This window comes from Lagenorhynchus albirostris, chromosome 16, assembly GCF_949774975.1.
Source record: "Lagenorhynchus albirostris chromosome 16, mLagAlb1.1, whole genome shotgun sequence".
NCBI lineage: Eukaryota > Metazoa > Chordata > Mammalia > Artiodactyla > Delphinidae > Lagenorhynchus > Lagenorhynchus albirostris.
Window position 1 is genome coordinate 56,080,472 of NC_083110.1, and position 27,159 is coordinate 56,107,630.

Sequence of the window (27,159 nt, forward strand, 5' to 3'; positions counted from 1 at the left end):
AATATCAAATTGGAAAACTCTGTGTTAGGGTGGGAGTGTCAAGTTTCTGAGCTCCCAGCCCAACATTCCTTTGAAGGCTGGGCCTGCTGTGGCACTGCAACTTAGCTGCTTGAATTCACCCCCCTCCCACTGCCCCCCCTTCAACATCCTCAGGTCCACAGGAATGACAATGCCCTAGAATACTGCCTCTTCCTATCCTACCTCAATTTCTTGCCTTTCCTGGTTATCTTTTTGCTTTTACAGAGACCTGGGATCTTCCCAGAGCAATATTCCTTTATCGATGATGAAACATTACATAAAAATAATGTAGGTAACAGCTTGTGGAGAAAGCAGACAGTCTAGCTTACTGAGACTACCACACATGATCCCAGTAGGCAGGACCGCATTACTTTCTCTAAAGCTTCGATTATCTTCCAACTCTTGACAAAATAGGGCCCTTCATTTATTTCCTTTTGCCTCCACATATTTTCTCATTCCCTCTCCTTTGCTTCCTACCTACTCATCTATCTTCAAACAAGCACTGACATCTGATTTTAAAAAGTAAATACACGAAAACTTTGTTCAACTCTGTGCCCCCCTCAGCCACAGTCACACCTCTTTGATGCTTTCTATGCAAGGCCTTGAAAGAGTGGTCTTCATGCCCTCCCTCTATGCCCTCCCTCCCCCATCTAAATCCTTTGCAATTAATTTTGTGTCATCACTATATTCCAGTAATATTGACTTTTAGTCAACCGATAACCTCAACAAACCCACGGCATCATCCTTGACTTCCCTGCAGCATCTGAAAGTGTTGGCCATTCTCTCCTACTCTATGCCCTCCGGTTTTCTTCTGCCCTCCCCTAGTGTTCCTGCCGTCTCTCCTCCTCCTGTCCCACGCTGTGGGCGTCCCCTAAGCCCAGTTCTCAGAGGCTTGTGCTTTCCCCAGCCATTCCCATCCTCAGAGAAGTCATCCACTCACAGTGTCAGTGATCACGTCTCAGAGGGTGAATCACCACGTGCAGGTCCAGCTCTGACTCCTTCCTCAGGTTCTGGTCCAAACTCCCATCTGGTTTGTAAGATTTCAATACGCTAGTTCTTCCCCACACCGTGTTCCTCTTTGTCACCACAACTCTGCATCTTTGCTCATAGGCTTTCCCCAGCTGGGAATTTTCTCCTTGCTTCTCTCTTCCTATCTCAACCCCACTACTCCTTTAAGCTTTAGCTCAAATTCAAACATCTTCCTAAAGTCTTTTCCATTAACTCAAGTAAAAATTGAGCTATTCCTCTTCTGATTGTCCATAGCATTAACTGTCTATGCTAGATACTTCTCTACTTTATTTAATTATTCATATTTTTATATTTTGTCTCTTCAACTGATCTATAAACTCCCGTGATGGGGAGGGGTTGGGGGGAGGTATCCTTCCCTGGATACCCCAATGCTTGGTACAGTGCTAAGTACAAACACTAGTTAATAAACACCTGCTGAACTGCATTCAAAGGGGATATGGGATCTATGTGCTGGTATAGTATGATTGATGATGATGATGATGATAGCAGCTCATGTTTATTTAGCATTTACTATGTGCCAGGCTCTGTTGCACTATTCTGAATATTTGCACATCTATAAACTCACCTATTCCTCATAATACTATCATGTACGTACATTATCTGGTTTTGTTGATGAGGAAACTGCAGCATAGAGACAATAAATAATTTATACAAAGTTACACAGGTAGCAGGGCCAAGGTGGGGGAAGGTACCTAATAGTTCTTATTGCAGTTATAAAATTGTATTTGAATCATTTGCTTATATGCTGCTTTCTGTTTAAAACTGTGAGTTCCTGAAGGCAGGCACAAGTCTTACTCATCTTATCCAATGTCTCATTAGGGACACGGCTTGCATTTGGGGCAGAACAATTCTTCACTGTGTAGGATGGCCCTACACCCTGAAAACATTTAGTGTCCCTGGTCCTTGCCTCATAAATGCAAGTAGTTCCCTACACCCTGCCATTGTGACAACCAAAAGATATCTCCACCCATTTCCAAATGCTGGGGCTGAGCTCGCCAAGCCTCAGAAAGCCTGCCGCCTCCAGAGCCCTCTACATACCAAATCGACACCTCAACAGTCCCTAGAGCTCTGATTTAAGCTAGGTGATTCCCCATCCCAGCCTTCACTACTGCCATTTGGACCACAGATGGATACCTAATCAATGAACGGTTAATTCATATGATGAGGCCTAACTAAAAAACTCAAGCTAAGTCAATTATACTCTCTCCTGGGAATTTGAATTAAGAACTACCAGGCAGGGCTTCCCTGGTGGCGCAGTGGTTGAGAGTCCGCCTGCCAATGCAGGGGACACGGGTTCGCGCCCCTGTCCGGGAAGATCCCATATGCCGCGGAGCGGCTAGGCCCGTGAGCCATGGCCGCTGAGCCTGCACGTCCAGAGTCTGTGCTCCGCAAAGAGGCCACAACAGTGAGAGGCCCACGTACCACAAAAAAAAAAAAAAAAAAGAACTACCAGGCAGATTAGATAGAACAGAGGCAGAAGCTGAAAGAATGCCCCAGAGAGCGTTGGGACAACTGTGGTTATGTGCAATCTAGTGAAGGAGTAGAAAATATAAGTGGAAGGTGTTCGTCTGTGGTTAGAGAAGACCAAGGCAGAGGCTCAGAGAACAGCAAAAACATCTTGAGGAAAGATGGCCTGTGAGAGAGGGATACAGAGAAAGCGAACAGCTGGTCCACGGGGTACCTGGCGTCAGTCCACTTGTACTACAACAACAGCCTTAGCCCTCCTCAGGGTCTTAAGGTGGTTTTTGTCTAACCAGAACATAGTACAGTGTTTGGTACTCAGTAAATTTGTTAGATAAAGATACATGAATGGCTCATGTTTGTTAAAACAGAACCAAATTAGAATAAAAGCTGCAAAAAGGGCTCTGAAAACTGTAAAGCATGTAAATTAAAGTGGTACCACTATTACTACTGCTGATGATGAAATGCCACAGTTCATTCTGCTGAACTTTTGTTACTGCCCAGTTAATTCCTAGAAGTAGGCCCCTGGTCTCTGGAGGGGCAGAGACCTCTTGGCACCTGCTATACTCATGGCTTGTAAGCAGCCTATGAAATTAAGAAGGATACAAAGCTAATGCCTTGGGGACTTCCCTTGTGGCCCAGTGGTTAAGAATCTGCCTTCCAATGCAGGGGATGTGGTTCAATCCCTGGTCAGGGAACTAAGATCCCACATGCTGTGAGGCAACTAAGCCCCCATGCTCTGGAGCCCACATGCCACAACTAGAGAGAAGCCTGTGTGCCACAATGAAAGATCCCGCACGCCACAATGAAGACCCTATGTGCCACATGTAAGACCCAATGCAACCAAATAAATAGTAAATAAATATTAAAAGAAAAAAAAGCTAATGTCTTGGATTGACTGGCAGATATTTTATTCCAATAGTCTGAATATAGACTGTAGCTATAGAGATATATTCACATACTCGCAATGAAAAGAAACCTTGACTCTGAGAGTCTTAAAAACTTTGAACTATCTGTGTAACACTGGGAAAAGTGCCTTCAAATCTGTGCAGGTTTTTATCTTGGGAGAAAAGCAAAACGAGATTTTCTTGCTCCACTGCAATTACTGTCCAAACTTTTAAGGAACCGCTTTTACAGTAGGCCCTCTGTATCCACAGGCTCTGCCTCTGCCGATTCAACCAACTACAAAGCGAAAATATTTTTAAAATCCAGAAAGTTCCAAAGCAAAACTTGAATTTGCTACACTGGCAACTGTTTAAACAGCATTTACACTGCATTTACAACCATTTACAGAGTATTAGGTATAAAAGTAATTGAGATGATTTAAAGTATATGGGAGGATGTGCATTAGGTTACCTGCAAATACTATGCCATTTTATCGAAGGGACTTGAGCATCTGTGGATTTTGGTATCTGCACGGGTGTGAAGGTGGGGGTAGGGTGTTGGTCTTGGAACCAACCCCTCGCAGATACAGATACCAAGAGATGACTATATATCCCTCATCACCACTTCCCTCCTAAACTCCCTGTAATATGCCTTGTGTCTCTGTTGCTCCTATTCCTCACCTCATGTCCCAATGGTCTTTACTTAGAACACATCCTCTCATAGCTTTGCCGCATGTAACACAGCTGAACCCACTCCATTCGAAGCCCTTCTCTGGCTCCCATAACACAATACTTTTCTGCTCTTCTACATTCATTTATTTGAAATGAACCTAAACCTGCACTTCTGGCTTTAACTGTGGTGCTGTAGTAAAAGCACTGGTCTGGGCATCAAGAGACCCAGTTTCTATTCCTGATCTAAGGATCGACCAGTTACCTTGGCCACATGGTTCAACTTCTCTGAGCTCTGTCTCTTCATTTATAAACTGAGTGAGTTGGATTTAAGTATTTTTTCACACTGTGACTCACATTTTACATTGTGGTTCAGTAGATACATACATACATTTATCTAATCCATGTATGTATGTGTATATACACACACTCAGAGGTATTACATGCTTACTTTTACTACATGAGATGTACTTGAAACTTTCTATTCATTTCTATTTTATTTTTCAAAAAATGCTAGTTGTAACCCACTAAATAGACTTCAAAACCCAATCACGGGTGGTTACCCACATGTATAAAATACTAGACTTGTTGAAATGTCAGGTTCCTTCTAGTAATAATATAAGAGGATTTTGTGTTGCAGCTTTCCAACTTGAACCATTAGCCTTAACTCACATCTGGATTCCAGCTTCCTATTTCTCTCTGTAAGAGTTCTTCATTTAGATATCATAATATCACTTAAATTAACCTAGTTAACATGGAATTTGAAGCACCAAGTCCCCTTCCCATCAAAACTATTTATGTTATTAGCAAGTGTAAAATTCTAGTGTTGACTTTTGGTCTAGTAATGGTAGAGTAACCTACATTGTACTAACTCCCTACTGAAAATTATTAGCAACTCTGGACAAGACTTTTTTTTTTTTTTTGCGATACGCGGGCCTCTCACTGTTGTGGCCTCTCCCGTTGCGGAGCACAGGCTCCGGACGCGCAGGCTCAGCGGCCATGGCTCACAGGCCCAGCCGCTCCGCGGCATGTGGGATCTTCCCGGACCGGGGCACAAACCCGTGTCCCCTGCATCGGCAGGCAGACTCTCAACCACTGCGCCACCAGGGAAGCCCCCTGGACAAGATTTTTTTTAAAAAAATAACTGTGTGAAGACGCTAGAAAGCCACCAAAAGCAGCCAGAAACTGGAGGGGATACGACTCGAAACATGGCTGGAAAACTAGGTAAGATCCCTATTTACCTGATACGTCCTCCCCCTACCCCAAGGCAATCCCTAGTCTTTCAGCATGCTGGAGAATAAAGCAAAAACTGAGAGCCAGCAAGTGGTAATCTTACTGGGCTGCAGAGTCAAAAAGGTTCTGGGGCTCTGAAGTGGCTTGATGTTAAGGGAGAAATCCTGCAAAAGAGTACGCTGCAGAGAGGACAGCCCCAAAATCTATGCAGAAATTCCCTTCAAATCCTTGAACTGTGCATGCAGTGATGAGACTCCAGGGAACCCAGCAGAAAGCAATAACAGCTGGAGGCTAAAGAGCCCGGCAGATATTCACAACTCTCTGCAGCTGGGAAGACAGTTTGAAATCTGAGTCCCTTCAAATCAGGAAGTTCAATAAATATGTCCAGTGTTCCACTTAGAAACCTCTGCAGAGCCGCACCTTAGGAGTAAGGCCCACCTCCCAGGAGCCATACCCTAGGACTAAGGGCAAAACCATAACAAACCTGCCCTAACGAAAATCTAAGCTTGAGGCCTTCACAGGAGAAACTGATAAGAAAGGTGAGGGGAAGGAAAAACCCTGGCAGAACAACTTGGTTTCTAGCCTGGGAGAGGTCGAGGAGCAGGCACTGAACAGCGCTTTGTCTCTCAGATGCAGCAGGTGGAGGGTGGGGAAGAGTGGGGGAGAGGAAGGCACGGGCATTCCACTTGGGTAATTACACCTGCAAACACAGGGTGCGAGGGCAGATGTCTGTCCAGTTGGGGGAGGGGGGTCAGTCTGGATCTCAGCAGGGCGGGGACCATGCAGTGACAGTCGGGGTAGCGGAAGGATTTGTAAGGGGGATGAGAGGTGGGTAGATAAAAGATGAAGAAATCATAACTTATGAGCACCTACTATGTCCCAGACATGTGATTAAGTGTTTTATTTATATTATCTCACTATGAGACAGGTATGATCATCTTCATTTTACAAATAAGAAATCCAAAGCTCAGAGAAGCTATGTAATTCCTCTAAAGTTACACTATTAGTAAATGGTGGAGCTGAGATGTGCATTCAAGGCAGAAGACCAACTCCAAAGCTTGTTTCCTTTCTGTAAGTAACTGTTGTAACTGTGTAACTTTCAGGAAGGGCAGTGGCACATGTGCTGTAAAACAGCTAGCAAAGAACATTAGAAAACAAAAAGATCTCTGGGACAGACTAAGATTTTGTTACAAGTCAAGGAGGATATTAGCGGTATAAAAAGGGGTGTCAATATGAATATACTATGCGGTATAAAAAGGGGTGTCAATATGAATATACTATCAAAAGTTAGTTAAGTCCTCAAGTAGAGAGAGAGTTGTAAAAATGGAAATGGTATAAAGTGGAACTGAGCTGATCTCAGAGAGCTCATAGGGCATATTACAACACTCCAGAGAGAAGGGTTTGACTCCTAAGTCAAACAGAATAAACACAATTAGGAGGCTTAATACAATAAGGAACTAAAGATAGGAAACAAAGTTCATCTAAGGAACGGCTGTGGGGGAAGGGAAAAAGAACGATGCAAAAACTAACCTAAGGAATCACAGAATCAGATTTTTTTTTGAGCTGGAAGGAATTTAGAAGTCATCCAATCCCTATCATTTCAGAGCAAAAATGCACCTAGGAAAAAACACCTAGCTGCTAAATATCTCAGCCTCCCAACTAAAGCCGGGTTTCATTTTTATCTTTATAAATACAGGTAGAAAGCCTGCTTTGTCCAAAATGGTGCCCTGGAAATTCAAGTTAAGTCAAGCCTGTGTTGAAAGACCACTGGATAAACCACTGGCAGTTCCAGGATCACACCAGGGACTTATGTTTTCAGTGGCCCCCACCACAAATCTAACCGGTGGGCCTATTCTGAAGGAGACTTGGATGAGAAAGCTTCACTTGGGAGGAAGGTGTGACATGGATTTTCCAGATTGTTCACATTTTCTGACTCTAATCCTTCTCCTCTCATCATATGCTGGACTCCCCCCAGATTGGCCAAAACCAGAAAGTCTGTTTGGCATGAGTATAACACATATTAAAAAAAAAAAAAAATTCAAGACTTAACAGGAACAACAACAAAATAAAATAAACATAGTTCATTTGAGACCTGGAGAAGAGAAGACAAACTGGCAAGAAAGAAAGAAACTCTAATGATAAAAGACTCTTAATATCCCCATTTTACAGATACCTTAGTTAAAGCTCAATGAGATGAAGCCATCTGAATACCTAACATGTACAAAGCACCATGAAGAATATAAATAATCTTCTCATTTCCACAAGGGTTTTAGTGCTCACCATTCACTTAAGATTCCTGAATGTCAAGGAATGAACAGACTATAAAACAAGTTAAGTCTTCTTTCCCCCTAATGTCTAAAGTGCAGGGATTGAGAGAAAGAACACACCAGGAAAATAAATTTTCACTTGGTGCCCTGGTAAAGGACTTGCCGTCTCCATAAGACAAACAAAAGATATTAAAGTAAAAAGGGAAAGATACCTGGCATTAGAGACCCTGACAAAAAACAAGAAAGGTAAAGGAGAGTTCCCATGACAACAGTCTGATTTTCAAAGCCATGTCACAAATTTACAGCACTATGCACGCTCTCGCTCTGTGATGTCCCACCCAGAAGAATTAAATCTCTAAGGCTGTTCTCACTCAAGATACACTTAATAAGAATTTTGGGGGCCAGGTTCCTTAAGTATACAAATGTACCCGGTACCTGGTAGAACCATCACCCCTTTTATCTATTTCCAGGTCTTATCCTCTAAGAAGGCTGGCTGAGTTCATACCTTGGGCTCTCTTCCTGTTTTGCACAAATTCTGAGCATCTCAGCGTGCTCGGTGCTGTGCTGCGGAAGCGGCTATTCCTTTTCCAAGTCTCCGGGCCATTTAATTTTCTCTCTTCCTCTAAATGCCAGCTATTCTTCTCTAATGAATTTCCCCAAGGAATGCCACGATGATGTTCTCCTTGGTTCCCCCCGGTCCACTGATTCCGCAGACCCTCCGGGATGACCCCTCTGCTCCCAGGTGCCATCATTCCTTGTCTGTCAATGCCATTACACTCCAAAGTCTTCATTTGGTGGAGAGAATCTGTTCCTCTGTAATTCTGAAATTTATACTCACAGTTTGCAGGTAGAGTATCAGAGCCTCTATTCTCCATATCAAAATTACTCTGATCCCCGGCAGGAGTCTTCACTTTGAGATCGATTTTATCATTTTGATAAACATTCCTGTCCCTGTCACAGTATTTGACAAATTCATTACCTTCACTGACACCACTCAAGTCTGGGAAGTCCACAGACTGACCATTAGTATAATTCCCAGGAACATGATATAAATCATTGAGGTCTCTATAATAAAAATTAGTTTCTTTACAATCCTCAAGATTGTAATTAAAATTCCTGCGGTCTATATGCCGGTTTTGAGGTTGACCAAAATTCTCCACAGAATCATCCAAACCCCTGTAGCCAGTCCATTGTCCAGTTTCTTTAGAGTCCTCAGGATTATGATTCAGATTCTTACGATTTACGCAGCCATTCGTCTCCCCACATCCTCCAGCTTTCCAGGTTACATCTGGGCTTCCTGCAAACCAATCATCCTTAGTCGCAGCGTTCGGATTCCCATAATCTACGTTTTCTGAATTCTTATAATCATTACAGCCTGGAGTCACACTTCCGTGGTGCATACAGTCCTTTCTACTTTCCTTTGATTCCTCATTGTCCATATAGCTTGGTTCACTCTGCTCAAAATCCCAGTATCCACAATGCCTTTTTCTGTAAGGTCGGTTCTGCCCTGTGGCCCGGTATCTGGAATCCAAGTCACCTTCTCTGTAAAGTCCATCCAGCGCTGTAAGGTCCCTTTTCTGTAGACTTCTGCAATCTTCATACTCCCAGCTGGAGCTCCAGTGCCCTTTCTCCTCCAGTTCTCTTTCTTTCCTCATCTCATGGGTTTCACACATATTCACTGTGCTCAAAGACACACGCTTTATCGCTCTCTTCCATGGACCTGGGTTGAACGGAGATGTGGACAGGTGCAGTGTAGCCTAAGCCTGAATCTGTCCTTCTTAAAGTGTCTTAAAATGTCTCCCAAAGCACTTTAAACGTTCTTCTTCCTACTCCAGTTGGAGCACGGGGAGATGTGAGGTTATTTCGACCTCAGGATCCAATCAGTGGGCTGCTCTATCTTTCCCCAGGGAGCCCAGAAGGTAATTAGTAACTAGCGTTCATGTGATTGGAGTTGGCAGCTTTGTTTGGTGTTTCCCTCAAGCTGGTCAAACTGGCTTGGCTGCTTTATGAGCTGAAGGTAAGAAGCATTTTTTTTTGCAGAAAAAGCAGAGTGAAAGAGAAAGAGCCCCCTTTAAAAGCCCGAGGTAAGATCATGTAACAGTCTCATCTGCCTCTTTAATCCTTTAGTAATCAATCAGGGGTACGAATAAATGCTTTCATGTGCAGCTCAAACGGAACCTCCACTACCTGTCCTCTGAGTCTGGCTTTCTACTCTCCTTGGACATCTGAAACTCTTCGGGATTCCCCTTCCCTTTAGTCAGCGGCAGGACTCTTCCACCTTTGAGAGCTTTGCTTTTATGGGATTCAGGTTACCCATTAGTGTATACTCAAATCACAAGCTGTTCCAGCTCCTGTCTGCAGACACGCTGGCTTATCCCACTCAGGAAGGAAAAAGTACGTCTTTTATTCTGATCTGGCGTATGGAATTTTATAGTGTAAAAACTCTTTCCCAGAGGAATACAGTTATATATGCTTTCACACTTTCCTTGATACTTGTCATGCCAGAGAAGCATCAAAACCATTCATCTCCTAAATCTCTTTTCTATCTAATTCATATAGCATATTTAGGAACTGGAGAATGAGGCTGGAAATCAGAAAGGTGGGTATAAAAATACCATTATGAATTCATCAAACATTAGATTATTTTATGTGAAGCACTGTGGAAGAGAAAAGGATGAAGTTGGTCTCTGTCTCTTACCATGCAGGAGCAACACACTATAAAGTAAGACTGCATGTGAACAGTGCTTTGACAAACACAAATGGCAATGGCAACAAAGCAGAAGTCCCTGGTAGGACAACTGGAGGTTTCATGGAAGTGGTAGCATTTGAGCTGTGCCTTCAAGCATAAGCAGGGTTTCCAAAGACTTTCCACATATGGAGAACTAGGTAATGGGGAACACTCTGAAGAATAAGTAACAGGGATCATGCTGGAGGGGTAGGTTGCAGCAGATCCCAAGGGACTCGAATGCCACTTATTTTATTCAATGGATAATAAAGAGTCACTGAAGGTTTCTGAATAGGGGAGTGACATGCTAAGAGAGTCTTTAGTAAGATTACTCTTTTAGCTATCTGGTCATCTATCAAGTATCCTTGAACTTTTATCTAATCCCTATTTGTGAAACAATGTAAGTACCCTAAGGAGACCAGGGTTATATGCTTTATCAATAATGAGATGTTGGTCTTCCCTGGTGGCGCAGTGGTTGGGAGTCTGCCTGCCAATGCAGGGGACACGGGTTTGAGCCCTGGTCCGGGAGGTTTCCACATGCTGCCGAGTGACTAGGCCGTGTGCCACAACTGCTGAGCCTACGTGCCACAACTAATGAAGCCCACGCAGCTGGAGCCCGTGCTCCGCAATGTGAGAGGCCACCGCAATGAGAGGCCCGCACGCTGCAGCGAGGAGTAGCCCCTGCTCGCTGCAACTAGAGAAAGCCCGTGCAGAGCAACGAAGACCCAATGCAGCCAAAATAATAATAATAATAATAATAATAATAATAATAATGAGATGTTTACTCTTGGGTAAACCACTTATTCTCTCTGGGACTCAACCGACCCATCTATAAAATGATGCAGCTGGCCTCAATGACATCGTTGATTCCTCCAGTTTTAAAAATCCATGCTTCTATTTTCCTCGCAACTCCTTTTTCCTTTCCTCAAATACCTAATGTGCTGTTACAAACCTTTTAGGTTCTACACTAATAGTTACTGAATGAACCTCTAGATTGTTAAATCTGATTTTCATGCAAAGGTTTTTGTTCCATAGTTCTGTTGCAGTAGTAGCAACAGCCCTGGCAGCTGCCGTGTTGTCAAGTGTGTATTAAATGCCAGGATCAGGATGAGGGGCTAGGAAGTTGATATAAATGCTTTTTGATCTTCACTAACTGTAAGGAGGATATTATGTTATCTTTATTTTACCACAGATAAAGAATCTCTGAGACTTTGAAAAACCTGTCCAAGATCACATAAACTAGTACAAGGAGGGGCCATAATTTGAACCCAGATCTGTCTGACTTCACGGCACTAGGCTCAGAGGAGTATCTCAAAAACGTAGGAAAGCCTTAACTTCCCTCAAACCAAGTAAACAAACAAGTACACTCTATCATGGTCTAATTCAGGGGTGGACCACTGCCGAGGCAAGTGTGCACACACCTCGCCCCACACTGCCATTCCCTCTTTGTCTCCAGTCCTGGCCTACTTCCACCCTGCCCCAGTGCTGAACCTCACCACCCAACTGCGATGAGCACTTGTACCAGCAAATTACAGAAAGACTGTCCAGTATCGACCGGCTCAATAATCTAAAACCTACTGCCTAAACCCAATAAAGACTGTGGTTTGGTTCACAAACCAACAGGATGACAACATAATTTGGGAGGACAGCTTTGACTATGAGTTATACAGAGGAACAGTGTAAAAGAGGGCACATGGGAGGAGGAATTAGGACAGCTAGCTTCTAGAAGTTCAATTTCTGCTAATAACCAGTTTGTAGCTATGCTTAACCTCTGGCTGTCAGTTTTCTTAGTGTAAAATGAAGAAGTTAATAGTTTCTCTGCCACTTTAAATCTAAAATTCTATGATCTTACTTATTTCTAAGTTAAAAGTAAAGATTTATCTTTCCCTAACTGTTATGGAAAACCGAGTTTCCTTTGGCAACTTAAAGTCTTTGACAAAGCTAGCATGATAAGAAACATACCTAGTAAATCGACCAAGAGAACAGATAAAAAGAGGATAAATTACAGGTAAGAAGGATACTAGTTATAAAAATAATCCAGTAGTAAAGGTTACACAAAGGTAAAAATAAATGATCTTTGGATGAGTGGAGAGTGAAGAGCTGGTTATAATATGGAGCTCCCCTCTCCCCACCTCACCCCCTCTTCTCTTTTTCTAAGCCCTACTGCCTGTGGGACTTTAAAGATATAGTCTGTATAAAAATGTAAACTGCCTCAGGTTTGCCTCATTACTGAGACCCAGAACTAATCAAAAGCTGTGAATGGGTTGCACTTTTCATGTGATAAATCTGTGTGCAAAGAAATGTGGCCCAAGGGAATGAGGAGATAACGGAGAAATAACTTTCTTATTTTTCTCAGTCCTAGTCCTACTGGTGAAATACAACTTTGTAGATAGTTATCTTCCCTTTCACTTGAAACAACAGTCACATTCCACCGGCCCTCTTCAAAAGCCCTGAGCAGTACTCTGCCATGATGTTTGTTACTTGTTACTATAGGGTGGGTGATCAGCTACAATGACCATCCCTGGATAGAAATTCTCCGAACATAATGCTAGAAGTGAAGGTGGGGCAGCAGGATTTGAAGGATGAGAGAAAAGAGGCAGAAAGTAGAGGAAAGGTAAAGGAACAAAAGGGAGGAGACAGTAAAAATAAATAAATAAATCTAGTAAGAACAGGTAATTACCTAAACTTTTCACAATATCTCTGTAACTGCCCATGTGGTTCCTCCAGCCCGATGATCAATTCCTCCTCACTTTCTAAGACTCTGCCCCAGTGACGCTCTCTGATTCCCATAGTTCTTGCTATTTTCCAGAGCACCATGCAAATATCCCTCTCATCTTACCTGTTACTTTATTATACTTGTTTACCTCCTTTTATTACACTGAAAGCTTGAGGGCAAGGACCAAGTCCAATCTCCAGCACAGCTCTGTACGTGGGGCACAAGAGGTACTCCCATGTTTAATGAGTTGATGGTGGTCATATTTATTGGGCACATGCTAGATGCAAGGCAGAGGGCAGGAGAGCTTACAAGTTAAAAGCACAGGCTGTGCTTTTTTTTGAATCCTGACTCTGCCACTAACTAGCTGTATAATCTTGGGAAAGTTACTTAAGCTCTCTAAGCCTGTTTCTTCATCTTTTCACCATCAAATCTACCATCCTACCTGCATCTGTACCCATCTGCTCTGCTTTCCCTCGTTAGAATGGAAGAACTGTCTCTGCTCTGATAACAGGCCAATCTCTCTCTCTCTGTTGGTTCACTGATCCACTCCCTCCTGACCCCTCAAAGACTTTGTTTCGGCAATTAGGCCCTCCCTCTCCTGCACTTCAGTGTGCCCCCTCTAACCATCAGTCTCATGAGCCTCTGAATGTTTCCTTTTTTAAAATTTTATTTATTTATTTATTTATGGCTGCAGTGGGTCTTCGTTGCTACACACAGGCTTTCTCTAGTTGCGGTGAGCGGGGGCTACTCTTTGTTGCGGTGCGCGGGCTTCTCATTGTGGTGGCTTCTCTTGCTGTGGAGCACGGGCTCTAGGAACGCGGGCTTCAGTAGTTGTGGCATGCGGGCTCAGTAGTTGTGGCTTGCGGGCTCTAGAGCACAGGCTCAGTAGTTGTGGCGCACGGGTTTAGTTGTTCCGCGGCACATGGGATCTTCCCAGACCACTTTACTGAAACTGCCCTTGACAAGGTCATCCAATCCAATGGTCATTTCTGAGACTTCATCTTACTTGGCTTCTCAGTAGCTTTTGGACAGAGTCACTTCCTCTTTCTTGAAGCTCTTCCTTCACTTGACTGGCTGCTCCTTTTCCTTTGCTAGTTCATCTCCCTTGTCTTCCACATTCCCAACATTGGCTGCCCCAGGTCTTTTCCTTTGTACCCAGTTACCTAGCACACAGAAGGAATTCAAGAAATTCCTTGACTAGGAATGTGGTTTCCACTCTTAGTGCAGCTGCCTCTAGGCCTAAGGGTTAATTAGGAGGAGCTGTAAAGAAGACCCTATCATTAAGGTTAAAGTAACTTGAGGGATCTCAATACAGCAACAGCCTCCAGCTAAGTGGGAAGAGGGTCTGGAAATGAGGGAGAAGACAGATACTTAAGATGAAAAAGTAAGTTCCCCAGTAAAGGAAGAGACTATGGACTAAAGAAAAGACAACTGACTGGGACAGGGGAAGGCAGAAACAGAGAAAAGAGTCTGAGAGCACTGTAAAAAGAAAAATAAAGACTGCAATACAGGAAAATAAGAGGTGTTGGGGAGATCTGATATACTTTGAAGGACGTGGCGCAGTGGTTGAGAGTCCGCCTGCCAGTGCTGGGGACACGGGTTCGTGCCCCGGTCCGGGAAGATCCCACATGCCGCGGAGCGGCTGGGCCTGTGAGCCATGGCTGCTGAGCCTGCGCGTCCGGAGCCTGTGCTCGGCAACGGGAGAGGCCACAACAGTGAGAGGGGCCCACGTACCACAAAAAAAGTATATCTGTGAGGAAGGATTAAATATTTTAAAAATATATATGTCAATACATACATATATGCTCTTAAATCCACAGATATATGTAATTTAGCAAATAGTTTTCAACCAATCAGAGTACTAAAAATGTTACTGTTGGCATAAATTATTTTGGAAGTAAGTTGGCAAGAGTCAGTTGGGATCCTTCCACCTTGAGCACTTGTAGATCTGAGTTTTCCAACTGTTGCTTCCTACCACCCACTCTCAGAGGTCAAGCAATCCCTCCTTAAGTCAAAACACGCTGCCATCTCGCTGTGGCACAGTGAGAATGTACATAAAGCTGTACAGTGAAACCCACCTGAATCTGAATCCTGGCTCACCCACTTACCAACTGTGGGCAAACCTCAGTTTTCTCATCTGTCAGATGTGGACAATTTGGGGAACTGGAAAAAGTGTATAAAAGCACCTAGCACATTGTTTGACAAAGTATAAGCACTCAATTGTTTATAATTGCTGTCATCATCCTACTCTTTCCGTTCCTATCTTCCAGACAGCTCACTCCCTGGGCCTCTTCTCTTTTTCTCTATCTATACTTTTTTTGTTTTTTTAAGTAATCTCATTAAATGTCATGACTTTAAATAATGTCTATGTGCTGAAAGAATTTGTCTATGTGCTGTCAAAATTCATTTGTCCCAAATTTATGTCTCCAGGCCTAACTCCTCTGAACTCTGGCCTGTGTATCAAATTATGCAGTTGACCTCTGCCTTGTCCCACCTCCCCCACCAACCAGCGTCTCCTGCACTCTTCACCATTAATTGAGAAATTACTGGCAACTCCAGTCCTTCCAGTTGCTCAATCTCAGGGTCATCCTCATCTCTTTCACGTCACATCCAATCCACCAGCAAGTCCTACTGGCTCCAACTCAAATATACCTTATATATGATGCTCAAAATAACTGAGCACTTCTCCTCAACCCCACTCTGCCATCCTGGTGCAAGCTACCATCACCTCTTGCCTGGATCATTACAGTAGCCTCCTAACTGGTCTCTCTGCCTCTGCACTTCTGTCTTTTCTCAACGCCACAGAGTGACTCTGTAAAGTTCTAAGATCATGTTGCTCCCCTGCTCAGAACCTTCCTGGGGCTTCTCGTCTTACTCCGAATGATGGGCTACAAAGCCCATGCCCTTTGCTCTAGTTGAACTGGCCTCCTTGCTATTCCTCAAACAACAGGCACACTCTTATACTTGCTGTTCTAGCTGCCTGAAATAATCTCCCCCACCCCCCAAAATGGTTTGGCTGGCTTCCTACAATCATTCAGATCTTCACTTAAAAGTCACTTCCCTAATTCCATAGGTTCTTTTGCCTCCTAATAATACGCATATTTTTACTTATTGTTTGTCTCTCCCCATGGGGGCAGAGATCGCTGCTATAACTCTAGAACGCTGCCTGGAATATAGCAGGAGCTCAACAGTATTTATTGAATAAATGACTGCCCCAGAGTTTTTCATCTTTGGGGTCTTGCTACATCTGGTAAAGTGAACAGTAGTAGTCAACACGCTCAGGTAGCCAGTGGCAGCAGGAATGCCTGTGGCTGAGGCAGGAGGCTAGCTAGAGGCAGGTCCTCTCACTAAGTGCTGCAAAGCCTGGGTGAAATCTGAAACCCATACTTGAAGTCCCTGGAGCTATTCCAGTTTCTCCACCCCTCTGCCTGGAGCTCAGGTGAAGAAATGTTCACAAAGCCACACTACAAACTGCAAAGACTAGTGCGTCACGGGCTAATTATAAGTTAACCATTCCTAGCTACGGTTCTTGACATACATTAAACCCTGTCTGCTAAAAGGAAAACTAGCTTCTGTCCTGAATCAACATGGACTCTGAATGGCTTCTGACTATGGTTGCTGTTTTATGGATTTATATACCAAGATAAAATCCATTACAAGTAACTGAGCTAATTTTTACTGAGCCAACACCCTGAACTAGATGTTACAAAAGCCGAGGATATTGGGTTTTTTCTTATGTACTGACAAACTAGAAAGAAAAATCATTATTTCTTTTACATGAACTTTTATATCTTAAAAGACCACAAAACGTTTTACCTTTTAAACTCTATAACCTTTTACTAGTTTGGGAAAGAATTCTTATACCTGAGGCATTCCAAGGAGTCTTCAGAATAATAAATTGCTTCTGTATGTAGAAAAACCATACCTTCAATCTTTAAAAATCTGTCTGGAATATTATGTATCACTTCAGTGTAAAGATGTTATTATTCCATATCAGTCATTCTCCAACTGGTTAACCTAATGGCTCTCTTTAGTGGACCTTAGATCTCACCCAATATCTTGGTGAAAATGTTACTTTCCTGAAAAACATATTCTGATTTGATGTGCAACAGTCATTTAAAATTCAAATTAAAAATTACCCCGAGTGTCTCTGGCCAACCTTCTTCCTGGCATTACCTTAAGGGGAGACGTTTAGGAGCAAGGTTCCTGATGCGGAAGAGGCTGACTCTACAATTTACCAACCACTGCACTGATTTAGAACAACAGGGTCTTGGCCCACACAGAAATTAACTATGGCCATAATTCAAAGGCAGCAAGATAGAGAGACAGTGTGATTAAATACAGAGGTCAATATCAGTATGATCACTAGAGTTTCAAAGATACACAAATATGAATGATACTATGACTATATCCTTTTTATTAATCAGTGTATAGCCAGTGCCTGGGTCATACTATGTGCTGAAGAAATGTTTGCTGAGTAAAGAAATGAATGTACAACCCTGGCTGTCCAATTCAGGCATGTGAACCTCTCCTCGAGGTAGAAAAGGACTATGATATGCTAAAATGAGATTCTCTCAGGGCCACAGGATGTAGTTCTAATAAGGGCTTCTAAAAGTAACTTGTACTGGTAAATCTGAAAAGTCTGTGGACTAACGCTGAATACTTCTACTGCTTCAGAAGCCAAACTATTTATCAGATTTGAAGGTACCATTTTTGGTTTTGTTTTTGTTTTGTCCATGCCCCGCAGCTTGCGGGATCTCAGTTCCCCGACCAGGGATTAAACCCAGGCCATGGCAGTAAAAGCCCGGAATCCTAACCGCTAGGCCACCAGGGAACTCAATTATTATTATATGCTTAAATTATTAAGCAATTTATTATTCTGAAGACTCCTTGGAATGCCTCAGGTATAAGAATTCTTTCCCAAACCAGTAAGGTACTGTGTTTTAGATATGGACTTCTACTTGTTAATTAGCAACTCATCTGACCAGAAGCTCCTGGAAGGCAGACAACACATCTATGTTTATTACTATATACGCTGCCCTTAACACAGGGCCTGGCACATGGTAAAAACTTAACCAACATTTGCTGGATGAATGAGTGACTGACTCGATACCATCCTGAAGCCTACAATGACATATCATCCCCAACACACTATACTCACAAATGCCTCCTAGCATTCTACCCTGACTCTACATGATAATTCCAGACTTAAAACTCCCAATTCTCAGACACAGCCAAACACTAGCTTATCTAAAACTACTAATAAAGGACTTTCTATTTCCAATAATTGAAGTTTAGGCCAACCATCTCACAGAAAGAAAGCTTAAAAAGTTAGACGAACTATTTAAAAATCTTCAAACTATCATCAATGACAAGATGGTAGAGTACAGGCCAAAACCAAAAGGAAAACTAGAATCCAGAGGGGTAAATAACCACAGAAACTACAATGCCCTGGGGCATCTACCAGTCCCAGAAAACTCAGCTTTTGTTTCAATGGCCCTCTGAGGAGAAGAGGTTGATAACTCAAAGCCCAAGGCAAGGTAAGGAGTCTAAAAGGAGACCTTTTCTATAAATAAGCTAAGATTCCAGAGACTCCTGAGAGAGAATCAGAACTGGACCAGCCCTCCTGCAAAATTACATCTCGGGCTCTAATACCTTCACCGTCCAAGGTAGTTTAAGCCTTGAAATTAGTTTAAGGTGGAGGTGGACTGAGAATGATATCGTTTCCACGTGGGAATTCCTCCTCAGCGTTGCTTAGGGAATTTATATTACGATAATATTTATATAATTTATATTACGATCTTACGATTTCTGAATCGTAAGAAAAAATCAGCCAAGAAATCTGGAAAAAAAGGAGAAAATACTATAATTCTCTGTGAGAATAAAGCTTAACAATAAATGTAGAGACATTACTGGTTTGAAAGAATCTACCAGTGTCAAGTTGAAAGCACGAGTAGAAAATACTGACCCACAGAGTAAAGATTAAGGTTGACCGGGACAAAAGTACATAGGAGAAAAGTTCCTAGGATCTAATCAGTTAGTATTGCTTGTAACTGTTGCTATGTTATGAATGTGTTTATAAAGCACGTGTGTTCATGGCCCTGTGCGCTAACAGTGAGTCACTCTTGCAAATAAAATAAATACTAATAAGGGGCTTCCCTGGTGGCGCAGTGGTTGAGAGTCTGCCTGCCGATGCAGGGGACACGGGTTCATGGCCCGGTCCGGGAAGATCCCACATGCCGTGGAGCGGCTGGGCCCGTGAGCTATGGCCACTAAGCCTGCGCGCCCAGAGCAACGGGAGAGGCCACACAGTGAGAGGCCCGCGTACCGCAAAAATAAATAAAAATGAAAAATAAATAAATACTAATAAGCGTATTTGCACAGTATATTTTATATAAACCTTGTAAGTGATGGTCCAAGAAATATCAAATTTTAGAAGTAAAATAAGTCCTTAAATTGGCAATTCTGACACATGATTCTGTGTAGCACTGAATCTTGCTCAGAGGCAAATGTTCCATTATTTTAATACTACTCAAAAATGTTTGCTCAGTGTTTTCCAGTGTTTGTATTTGCTATAGGCTATAGTTCTTTGTAAGTATTTTAACAAGAGAAATGCAGAGAAGATGTGAATATTAAATATTGAATCATTATGTTGTACTACCTGAAATTAACATCATATTGTATGTTAATTATTTCAATTAAAAAAATTTTCAAAGATGTGAATGTTGTCATAAATTTATTGTCTAAAATTTGAATTAGCAAAACAATATTGATTCCAATGGCAAAGTCAAAATCAGAGCAAGTAGACAAAATATTTTCACTGTTAAAAAAGAATATAAGCACACATATGTATAACTGAATCACTTTGCTGTACGGCAGAAATTAACACAACATTGTAAATCACCTATACTTCATTAAAATTTTAAAAAAAGAAATATTCAATGCAAATAGTTGCTAGAAAATAAAAAAAGAAAACCTGTCTGAAAAAAAAAGAAAGATTATGAGCTTATGCAAAGCAACATGTACCCTAATGGCCCCACCTGAAGATGTTTTTGGATACATTCTTAACACTCAACCAACATCAAAGGAGACTTTTTTCTATGTCTGGAATATTAGTCACAAAACAAAGATCAATCCCATCAGACAGGGCAACTAATACTTTGTGTATTTAAAATTTTGTTTTAAAAATCACTTTAAATACTAAATATTTGTGGTATGATTTTACAGTTTTTAAATTATTTTTATTTAACATTTATTTTGTGTTAATATTCCCTTATTTTAATGTTTTATATTATCAGATGTCTAGTATCATGTTAATTTTCTAATTTTGATAAATATTTTTGAGTTATGTAAGATATTAGGGTTAAGGGAACTCTACTATTTCTGCAACTTCTCTATAAATCCAAAATTATTTTAAAGTAAAAAGTAAAAAATAGGGACTTCTCTGGTGGTGCAGTGGTTAAGAATTCGCCTGCCAATGCAGGGGACACGGGTTCGAGCCCTGGGCAGGGAAGATCCCACGTGCCACAGAGCAACTAAGCCTGTGCGCCACAACTACTGAGCCTGCGCTCTGGAGCCCACAAGCCACAACTACTGAAGCCTGCGGCACCTAGAGCCCATGCTCTGCAACAAGAGAAGCCACTGCAATGAGAAGCCCGCGCACCGCAACGAAGAGTAGCCCCCGCTCGCTGCAACTATAGAAAGCCCTCGCGCAGCAACGAAGACCCAACGCAGCCAAAAATAAATAAATAAAATTAAAAAAAAAAGTAAAAAATATTTCAAAGTTAATTATCAGGTAGAGAATAATTTTACATGTCATTAAAATATATAATCTCATAATATTTTGGTTCATAATAATAAAAAATTATGCATTTATTTCATATATATGTGTATATATACATAAAATCTCTGAAACTTTTAGTATAATCCTAACACAGGAAAATTGCTCACTGTTGATTATTACATACATTACTGTTATTACTTAAGAACACGTAAATAACAGTTTTTTTTTAAATACAGAATAATTTATAATTTCAGGAATTCCAATTTCTTGTTCCTGAATCTCAAAGACTACTATCCTTCAGGAATTGGGAAACATTAGCTGACCAGAAGCAGCTGACAGAAAGAAGTGCAAATCCTCTCTGGAGACAGATGCCTTCATCTCCGGTCTTAATGTTTTCTAAATACTATGACTAGCACACAGTAAAAGGTAACCAGACACACAAGGAGTCTAGACCACATGAATGAGAACCATGTGACACCAAAAACAGTCCCACTAAGACTTAATATCTTGGAATTATCATATGCAGACTATAAAATAACTATTCTTACCATAGGTAAAGAAAATAAAAAACAAGCTGAAAGATACCTACAGGAAACAGAAAACTATAAAAGGTAACATATCAGATTTGAAAAACAAATACAGCTTCTAGGAAATGAGTCCTCATGACATAATAATTCCAGAGTTTTAAGGAGCAATATGAAGAACAGTATAAAGGCTATATATATTTAAGTGTGAGCTATATGTAAATCTATATACCATCCTATACTTAAATTGAATCCATTCAATGTATTCCCTGTTGATCTAACTAGATTCACACTTATATGCATAAGGTGGAGCTGAATGTAAACCAAACCGTCACGTGTATCCTGCTCTAAAACCACCAAGCACAAACCAGAGCCCTCAGTTGACTACAGTTCAAATAAATAAAGCCATACCCTTTCTTCTTATACTTAAGTCTTGCAATTAGAAGTGCTTCTTAATTATATTTCTTCTAATTTCTCAAACCCCTATTAAATGCCTATCACATGATAAGCATAGCTAGGCATTTGTCCATACATTTTCTTATTTAAAAAAAGAAGAAGAAAAAAAAGAAGAGGAAGGAGGAGCAATAGCTACAATAAAGAACCTAATTTTGGGTCTGGCACAGCACTGGACTATTTTGCTACCATTGACTGTGTCTGACAAGGGGACCAGCATCTCAGCACTGACAGTCCTTAGCTCTCCAGTAGTCCAAGTTCAAAGTAACAATGGAGGAAGGAGATCTTTGAAAGTTCTGGAAGGTAGAGCAGAAACTTCAACTTCATTCAGTTAAACTAAATTCACCAAGTATTTACTGAGTCTACTACCTGTTGGACACTATACCAGGTATGTGGGAAATGACAAACCAACTAATGTACAGTATCTGTCTTTTCATTAGGCTTAAGATTTTCATCAAGAGGCATATAAACAACTAAATATAATATCAATCAGGATTAGATAAATACTGTATCAAAAGTTCTTTAAATCTTATGCCTTAAATTTCAAGGTTAGAGATTGTATGGGACTGGATTGGAGGGGTAAAGCCTGGTGCTTAAACTGATTAATTCTGCCTCTTTCAAGGGACTTCTTGTATTGCTGGATACACTTTTTATGAAGACAGAAAAAGATGACCTTAAGAGGAACTGTCAGTGATTGCAAGAAATAAGTAATTTCATCATACTAGCAATTGATACAAATAATACACCTATTGAAAAGCAATCAAGTCAATATTAATACAGCCAATGCTGTATTTGGTGAACGCAAATAAAGAACAGTTTCCTGATTAAGACTATACCCACCTACTGCAGGTCTTTCACAGCATTAAACTTTTAGAACTTAAAAAAAACCCAAAAACATAGTAAGAACACCAGCTGAATTATTAGTCCTGAAAAAGAAGGTCAATTGAATAAAAAAGAATACCAATTTCATCCCTCAGTACCAGTCCATTACTCCATATAGTCCTTTAAAAACACTGCACACTGTTTTTATGCATAGAAGACATAATATTTCTCTGGAACACTACTAATTCTAATAAGTATCATTATTGAGAAATTTTTGCTACCTGGAATTTGGGAGAGTTTTGTTCTGTCACCTGTATGTCTAATGCAAGAACAGTTTACAAGTATATCTCAAAACTTGTATGTATGGAAGGTGATGGAGAATCTGGGGCTTGCTATGTCTTTGAGGATGTAGTGCTGAGCCAAAGTTCCCTCAGGATTCCTTTTCAGGCACTCTGAAATCGTCAAGGCATCTGGCATTCCCCAAGAGTTCAGATACTCATATTAAATGAACACCCTCTTGAGGACATGTCTAGGTGCTCACCCTCGTGCTTTACCTTGAGAGCAAATGTCACCACTGTCCTGTTGAGCACAAATGACCCAGGGGCCCAGTGATCTGGCTGGTCCCTAATTCATCACCCTGCATGTGCTCCAGGACATCCTCCCGGGCCATGCCTCTGAGTTTGGAGTTCCCGCAGAACTGTGCCCACTTGCACAGCAATTCTTGCCTGAGCATATTTTAGACAGAGGTTTCCTCTCTTTCTGTAATCCGTCTGCTTTCCATCTTTCAGAAAATTACTCGACTTCTGGCCTTCTGATAATACTCTTTCTTCTTGGAATTTATTATTATTTTTTTTCATTCACTTTTAGAGATCTAAAGGACAAGGGGAAGTTGGTATGTGTACTTGGTCTGCCATCTTGATTTAGTCTCTCTGGGCCACCATTACCTTGTTTTTATTTATTAGGATCCTGCAACTCCTAGATCCACAGAGTGCTTTTTATTATTGACTTTCCTAAGGACATGTAGGTTCAGAGCTCTCTGGCACGCATGCCAAAGGGCATGCAGTCATGCTCTCCTCAGGCTCTAGACCAGTTGCTATTATCTCACTCTTTTCTTCTTCCTACTTTATAAATTATTTCTCTTGATAGGCTGGTGAATACAAATGAAGTCTCCAGAGCCTGGTCACCCCCAAGTTAAGAGACAGCATTTCAATTTTTGAATGTGCAAGGTGGGAAACAGTAAACCATAGTAGTTAAAGACATGGGCTCGATTCCCGGTTCCCTTAGCAAGCTACTTAATCTCTGCAAGTCTTGGTTTCCTCATCTATAAAGTAGCCAAATGAATTAACCCAGTACCTTCAAGGTAGCTGTGAAGATTCTTTGTGACAAATGCTTATTAATACATTAATAAATGTTTGTTATTATTATTGAAACTTAGTCCCTGGACCACAAAGATACAACATACTGTTTTCTCATGAGTCTTAGCCTGGAAGTCTTCAGTCCTGAGCAGAGTCTGGTTAAAGAAAGTTATATCTGGGGACTTCCATCTGTACAACTGCTATGGATGTCACAGAGGTATAGGAGGTATAAATGTCACTGAGGTCTGAGCTTTTTTACCTGAGCAGCAAATGGAGTTAGGAGGCTATAGTGGTCATAGGATACTTTCAGACAGAGCCATCTAATTGTGGTGACAGAGTGAGAAATTAGGTAATAAAAAGCAAACCATTCCTTAATTGTCCATCATAGATGGTAACACATCCCTAAAAGCCTGGGTAGGCTGTTACTTGGACTCGTGGGTGTCAAGAAACAAGTATATACTATCTCCTCATCACTTACCTCTAAGTTGCTGGAGTTCCATGTTCAAACTCTCAATGTTACTCTCGTAGAACTCAAGATTCTCAGGGGTCTCTGCCCTTAGTGATTCCTCTTGCTTCTCCTCCAGCAGTAAGTTCAGCTCTTCTTGAGCCCTGCAGCACACATCCAAGTCCTGTTCCGTCTCCTGAATCCTCACCAAGACTAAGGGACACTGGGAAGTCTGGTCCAAAGTTTTCTCCATGTTCTCGGGGCCCTCCTTTTCTAGGCTCTCACAGCCAGGACGGTTACAGGTTAGGAGCTTGGGGGGTACTGCATTCGTTCTTTGCTGGGCCGAGGGAGGCAGGGGAGCGGGGCGAGAGGGTCGCATTGCCAAGGGTGGTTCCAGTCTCAGGCTCTGGTCCACTGGCAAATGGGGAGGAGTGGATGCTGGAGTACAGGGACGGGGTGGCGGTGGCCTTAGAGCCTTTCTCCTCTCAGGCAGCTCCTGCTGGATGATCAGCTTCGAGGAACCTCGGAAAATATCCTTTTCGGAGTTAAAGTCCATGATTGAAAAGTGGCGTAAAATTTTATCTGGTTCTGTGCCGGGCCCTGACAAGCTCTTCTCAAACTCTATCAGTTGTTGTGTCAACTTAGAATCCAGGTCCGTGTTGCCGTCTCCCTGTGAAAGTGCCACTGCTTCCACAGCAGGTGTCTCGTCTTGCAGACCAGGCTTCATCTCTGATCTCTCTGATGCAGAGCAAAAGCTGGAAGCATTTTCTTTGGGTGTGAGGTGCTTTTTCACACACCTTGCCATGCCCTGGAGCTGAGGGCTCAACTGGCTGGGTCTGACTGCCCTGGAGGCTAAACGGGAAAAGGTGCTATGAAGAGGTGGCACTGGCTTCTGAAGGGTTTTCGGCTGGGAGTATGTTCTTCTGGGAGGTAGGCTGGAGTAGTCTCTAGTCCTTGCTTCTAGAGGAAGAGGGTCAGAGTATTGGTTGGGGCGGGGGTTGCTTCCTCCTCCTATAGAATAATACTGGTTTTTCTGCAATTCGGGATGAAAAGGTACTGGAGTTTGGGACGTAACACCATTTACCACCTCTGAAGGATCCTTTGTGGAAGAGTATTTGGTAAGAAGCTGTTCGTGCCCTGAACCTGTGCTTCTTGGGGGCCCTTCTGAGGTGCCCACGTCCCAGTGAGAGTTTTTGTCTTCTTCATACTCAGAAGTCAGATGCTCCAGTGGGGAAGTGGATGTTTCAGAAATAACTGAGTTGGACTTCTCTGCTTTATACTCATGAGATTCATGTCTTTTTCCTTCCACTTCTAAGAAGTCCTCTGAACAATCCAAAGATGTGTCAGGGATGTTGGTGAGGCTGCTTTCCTGTGGCAGATCCATGGTTTCCTCCACCCTTGTTTGAGGACATAACTTTACAAAGCGGTAAGGAAAGATGCCTGTCCTGCCCTTCAGTGATCCTTCTAGCCAGCCATCTTCCAGGGTCCCCAGGATTCGGATTTTATCGCCTACTTCGAAATCCAACTCATTTGGCTCCAGGGCTTGGAATCTGTAGAGGGCAATCCCGTAGGTGCCTGGCTGCTCGCCTTCCTCTTCTGGCTGTCTCTCTTCTCCTGTGTTGGTATCTACTTCACCATTAGTAATGCAGTCATCGCAATTTCCAGAACTTACTGACTCATCCACAGTCCTCAGGGGCCCCAAAAGCTCTACAAAACCTTCTGGAAAAATGCCTCTTCGACCCTCTAACTCCCCTTCAAACCAGCCTGGTTCAGGAACTCCAATAATGGTAATCACATCCCCTTCTCTGAAGTCCAGCTCCTCATCCAGCTGGGCAGAGAGCCCCATCAGTGCCCGGGCCTGTCCCATTGAATACTCGGGAATCTGGAGAAGGGCACTCTGTGAGTGCCACTGCCGACTCTGTGAGGAGAGGCAGAGCTCCCTAACACATGAGGATGGGAAGAAGCCCCAGGCACCCCAGCAGCTCCGGCCCTGCAGCCAGCCGGCAGTGGGAGTGCCATCGAGAACCACTAGGTCACCTGAAGAAAGAGAAGAGAAGCAAAGATAATGACCTCGGTTATCACCTCAGTAGGATACTGGTATAACTAATAGTGCAACTCATCATCTTAAATAGCTACCAAATTCAAGGGAATATAAACCTAGAGTTTTAAGTGCATGGACACTTTTTGACAATTTAGTGACAATATAGTGAACATTCCTGTAAACCCATGGTTTTCAAAATGTGGTCTGCTGAACCCTGGGGGTGGATCCCTAAGATCCTTTCAGAGGGTCTGTGAGGTCAAAACTATCATATTTTCTTCATACACTTCATATACTTCAGTCAAAACAATGTAACGTGGCAAACTGAATATAGATTCAAGAATCTAGATTTCTTCTATTAAACCAAGTATTAAAGACATCTGCAAAAAATGCAAACCAATGTTACTCTTCTCACTAAATTTTTTTTGTTTAGGAAACTAGTTATTTTTCATAAACTGTTATTTATGTTATTAATGCTAATATGAGTTTTTAAAAATAAATTGATAATTTAAAAAATTTCTCAGCTTTAACAGCTAATATGGTAAATATCAATAGACTCACACAAGCAAGTGCTCTTTAGGGTCTCAAAAACTTCTAAGAATGTAAAGGCATCCTAAGATCAAAAAGTTAGAGAAATGCTACTACCAGCAATAGTCTGTACCACTGGATTCATTTATAAATGATGAAGAATATAGTCATGGCCACTATAGTCCTTTGAATAGATGGATCTAATTTCT

General features: G+C 42.0%; 1 protein-coding gene across 5 annotated transcripts in view; it reads right to left on the reverse strand.

The window, feature by feature from the left end:
- Positions 1–27,159, reverse strand: part of DNMBP (dynamin binding protein) — a 77,339-nt gene that overhangs the window by 40,808 nt on the left and 9,372 nt on the right. For 3 of the 5 annotated variants that reach the window (XM_060125417.1, XM_060125415.1, XM_060125416.1), the window contains exon 4: positions 24,418–26,421. In XM_060125417.1, coding sequence (XP_059981400.1) covers positions 24,418–26,421 — 2,004 coding nt within the window. Of the gene's footprint in view, positions 1–958; positions 1,046–1,642; positions 1,660–8,066; positions 9,375–24,417; positions 26,422–27,159 lie in introns of those variants that run through there. The other 2 variants (XM_060125419.1, XM_060125418.1) reach the window with 2 other exon arrangements.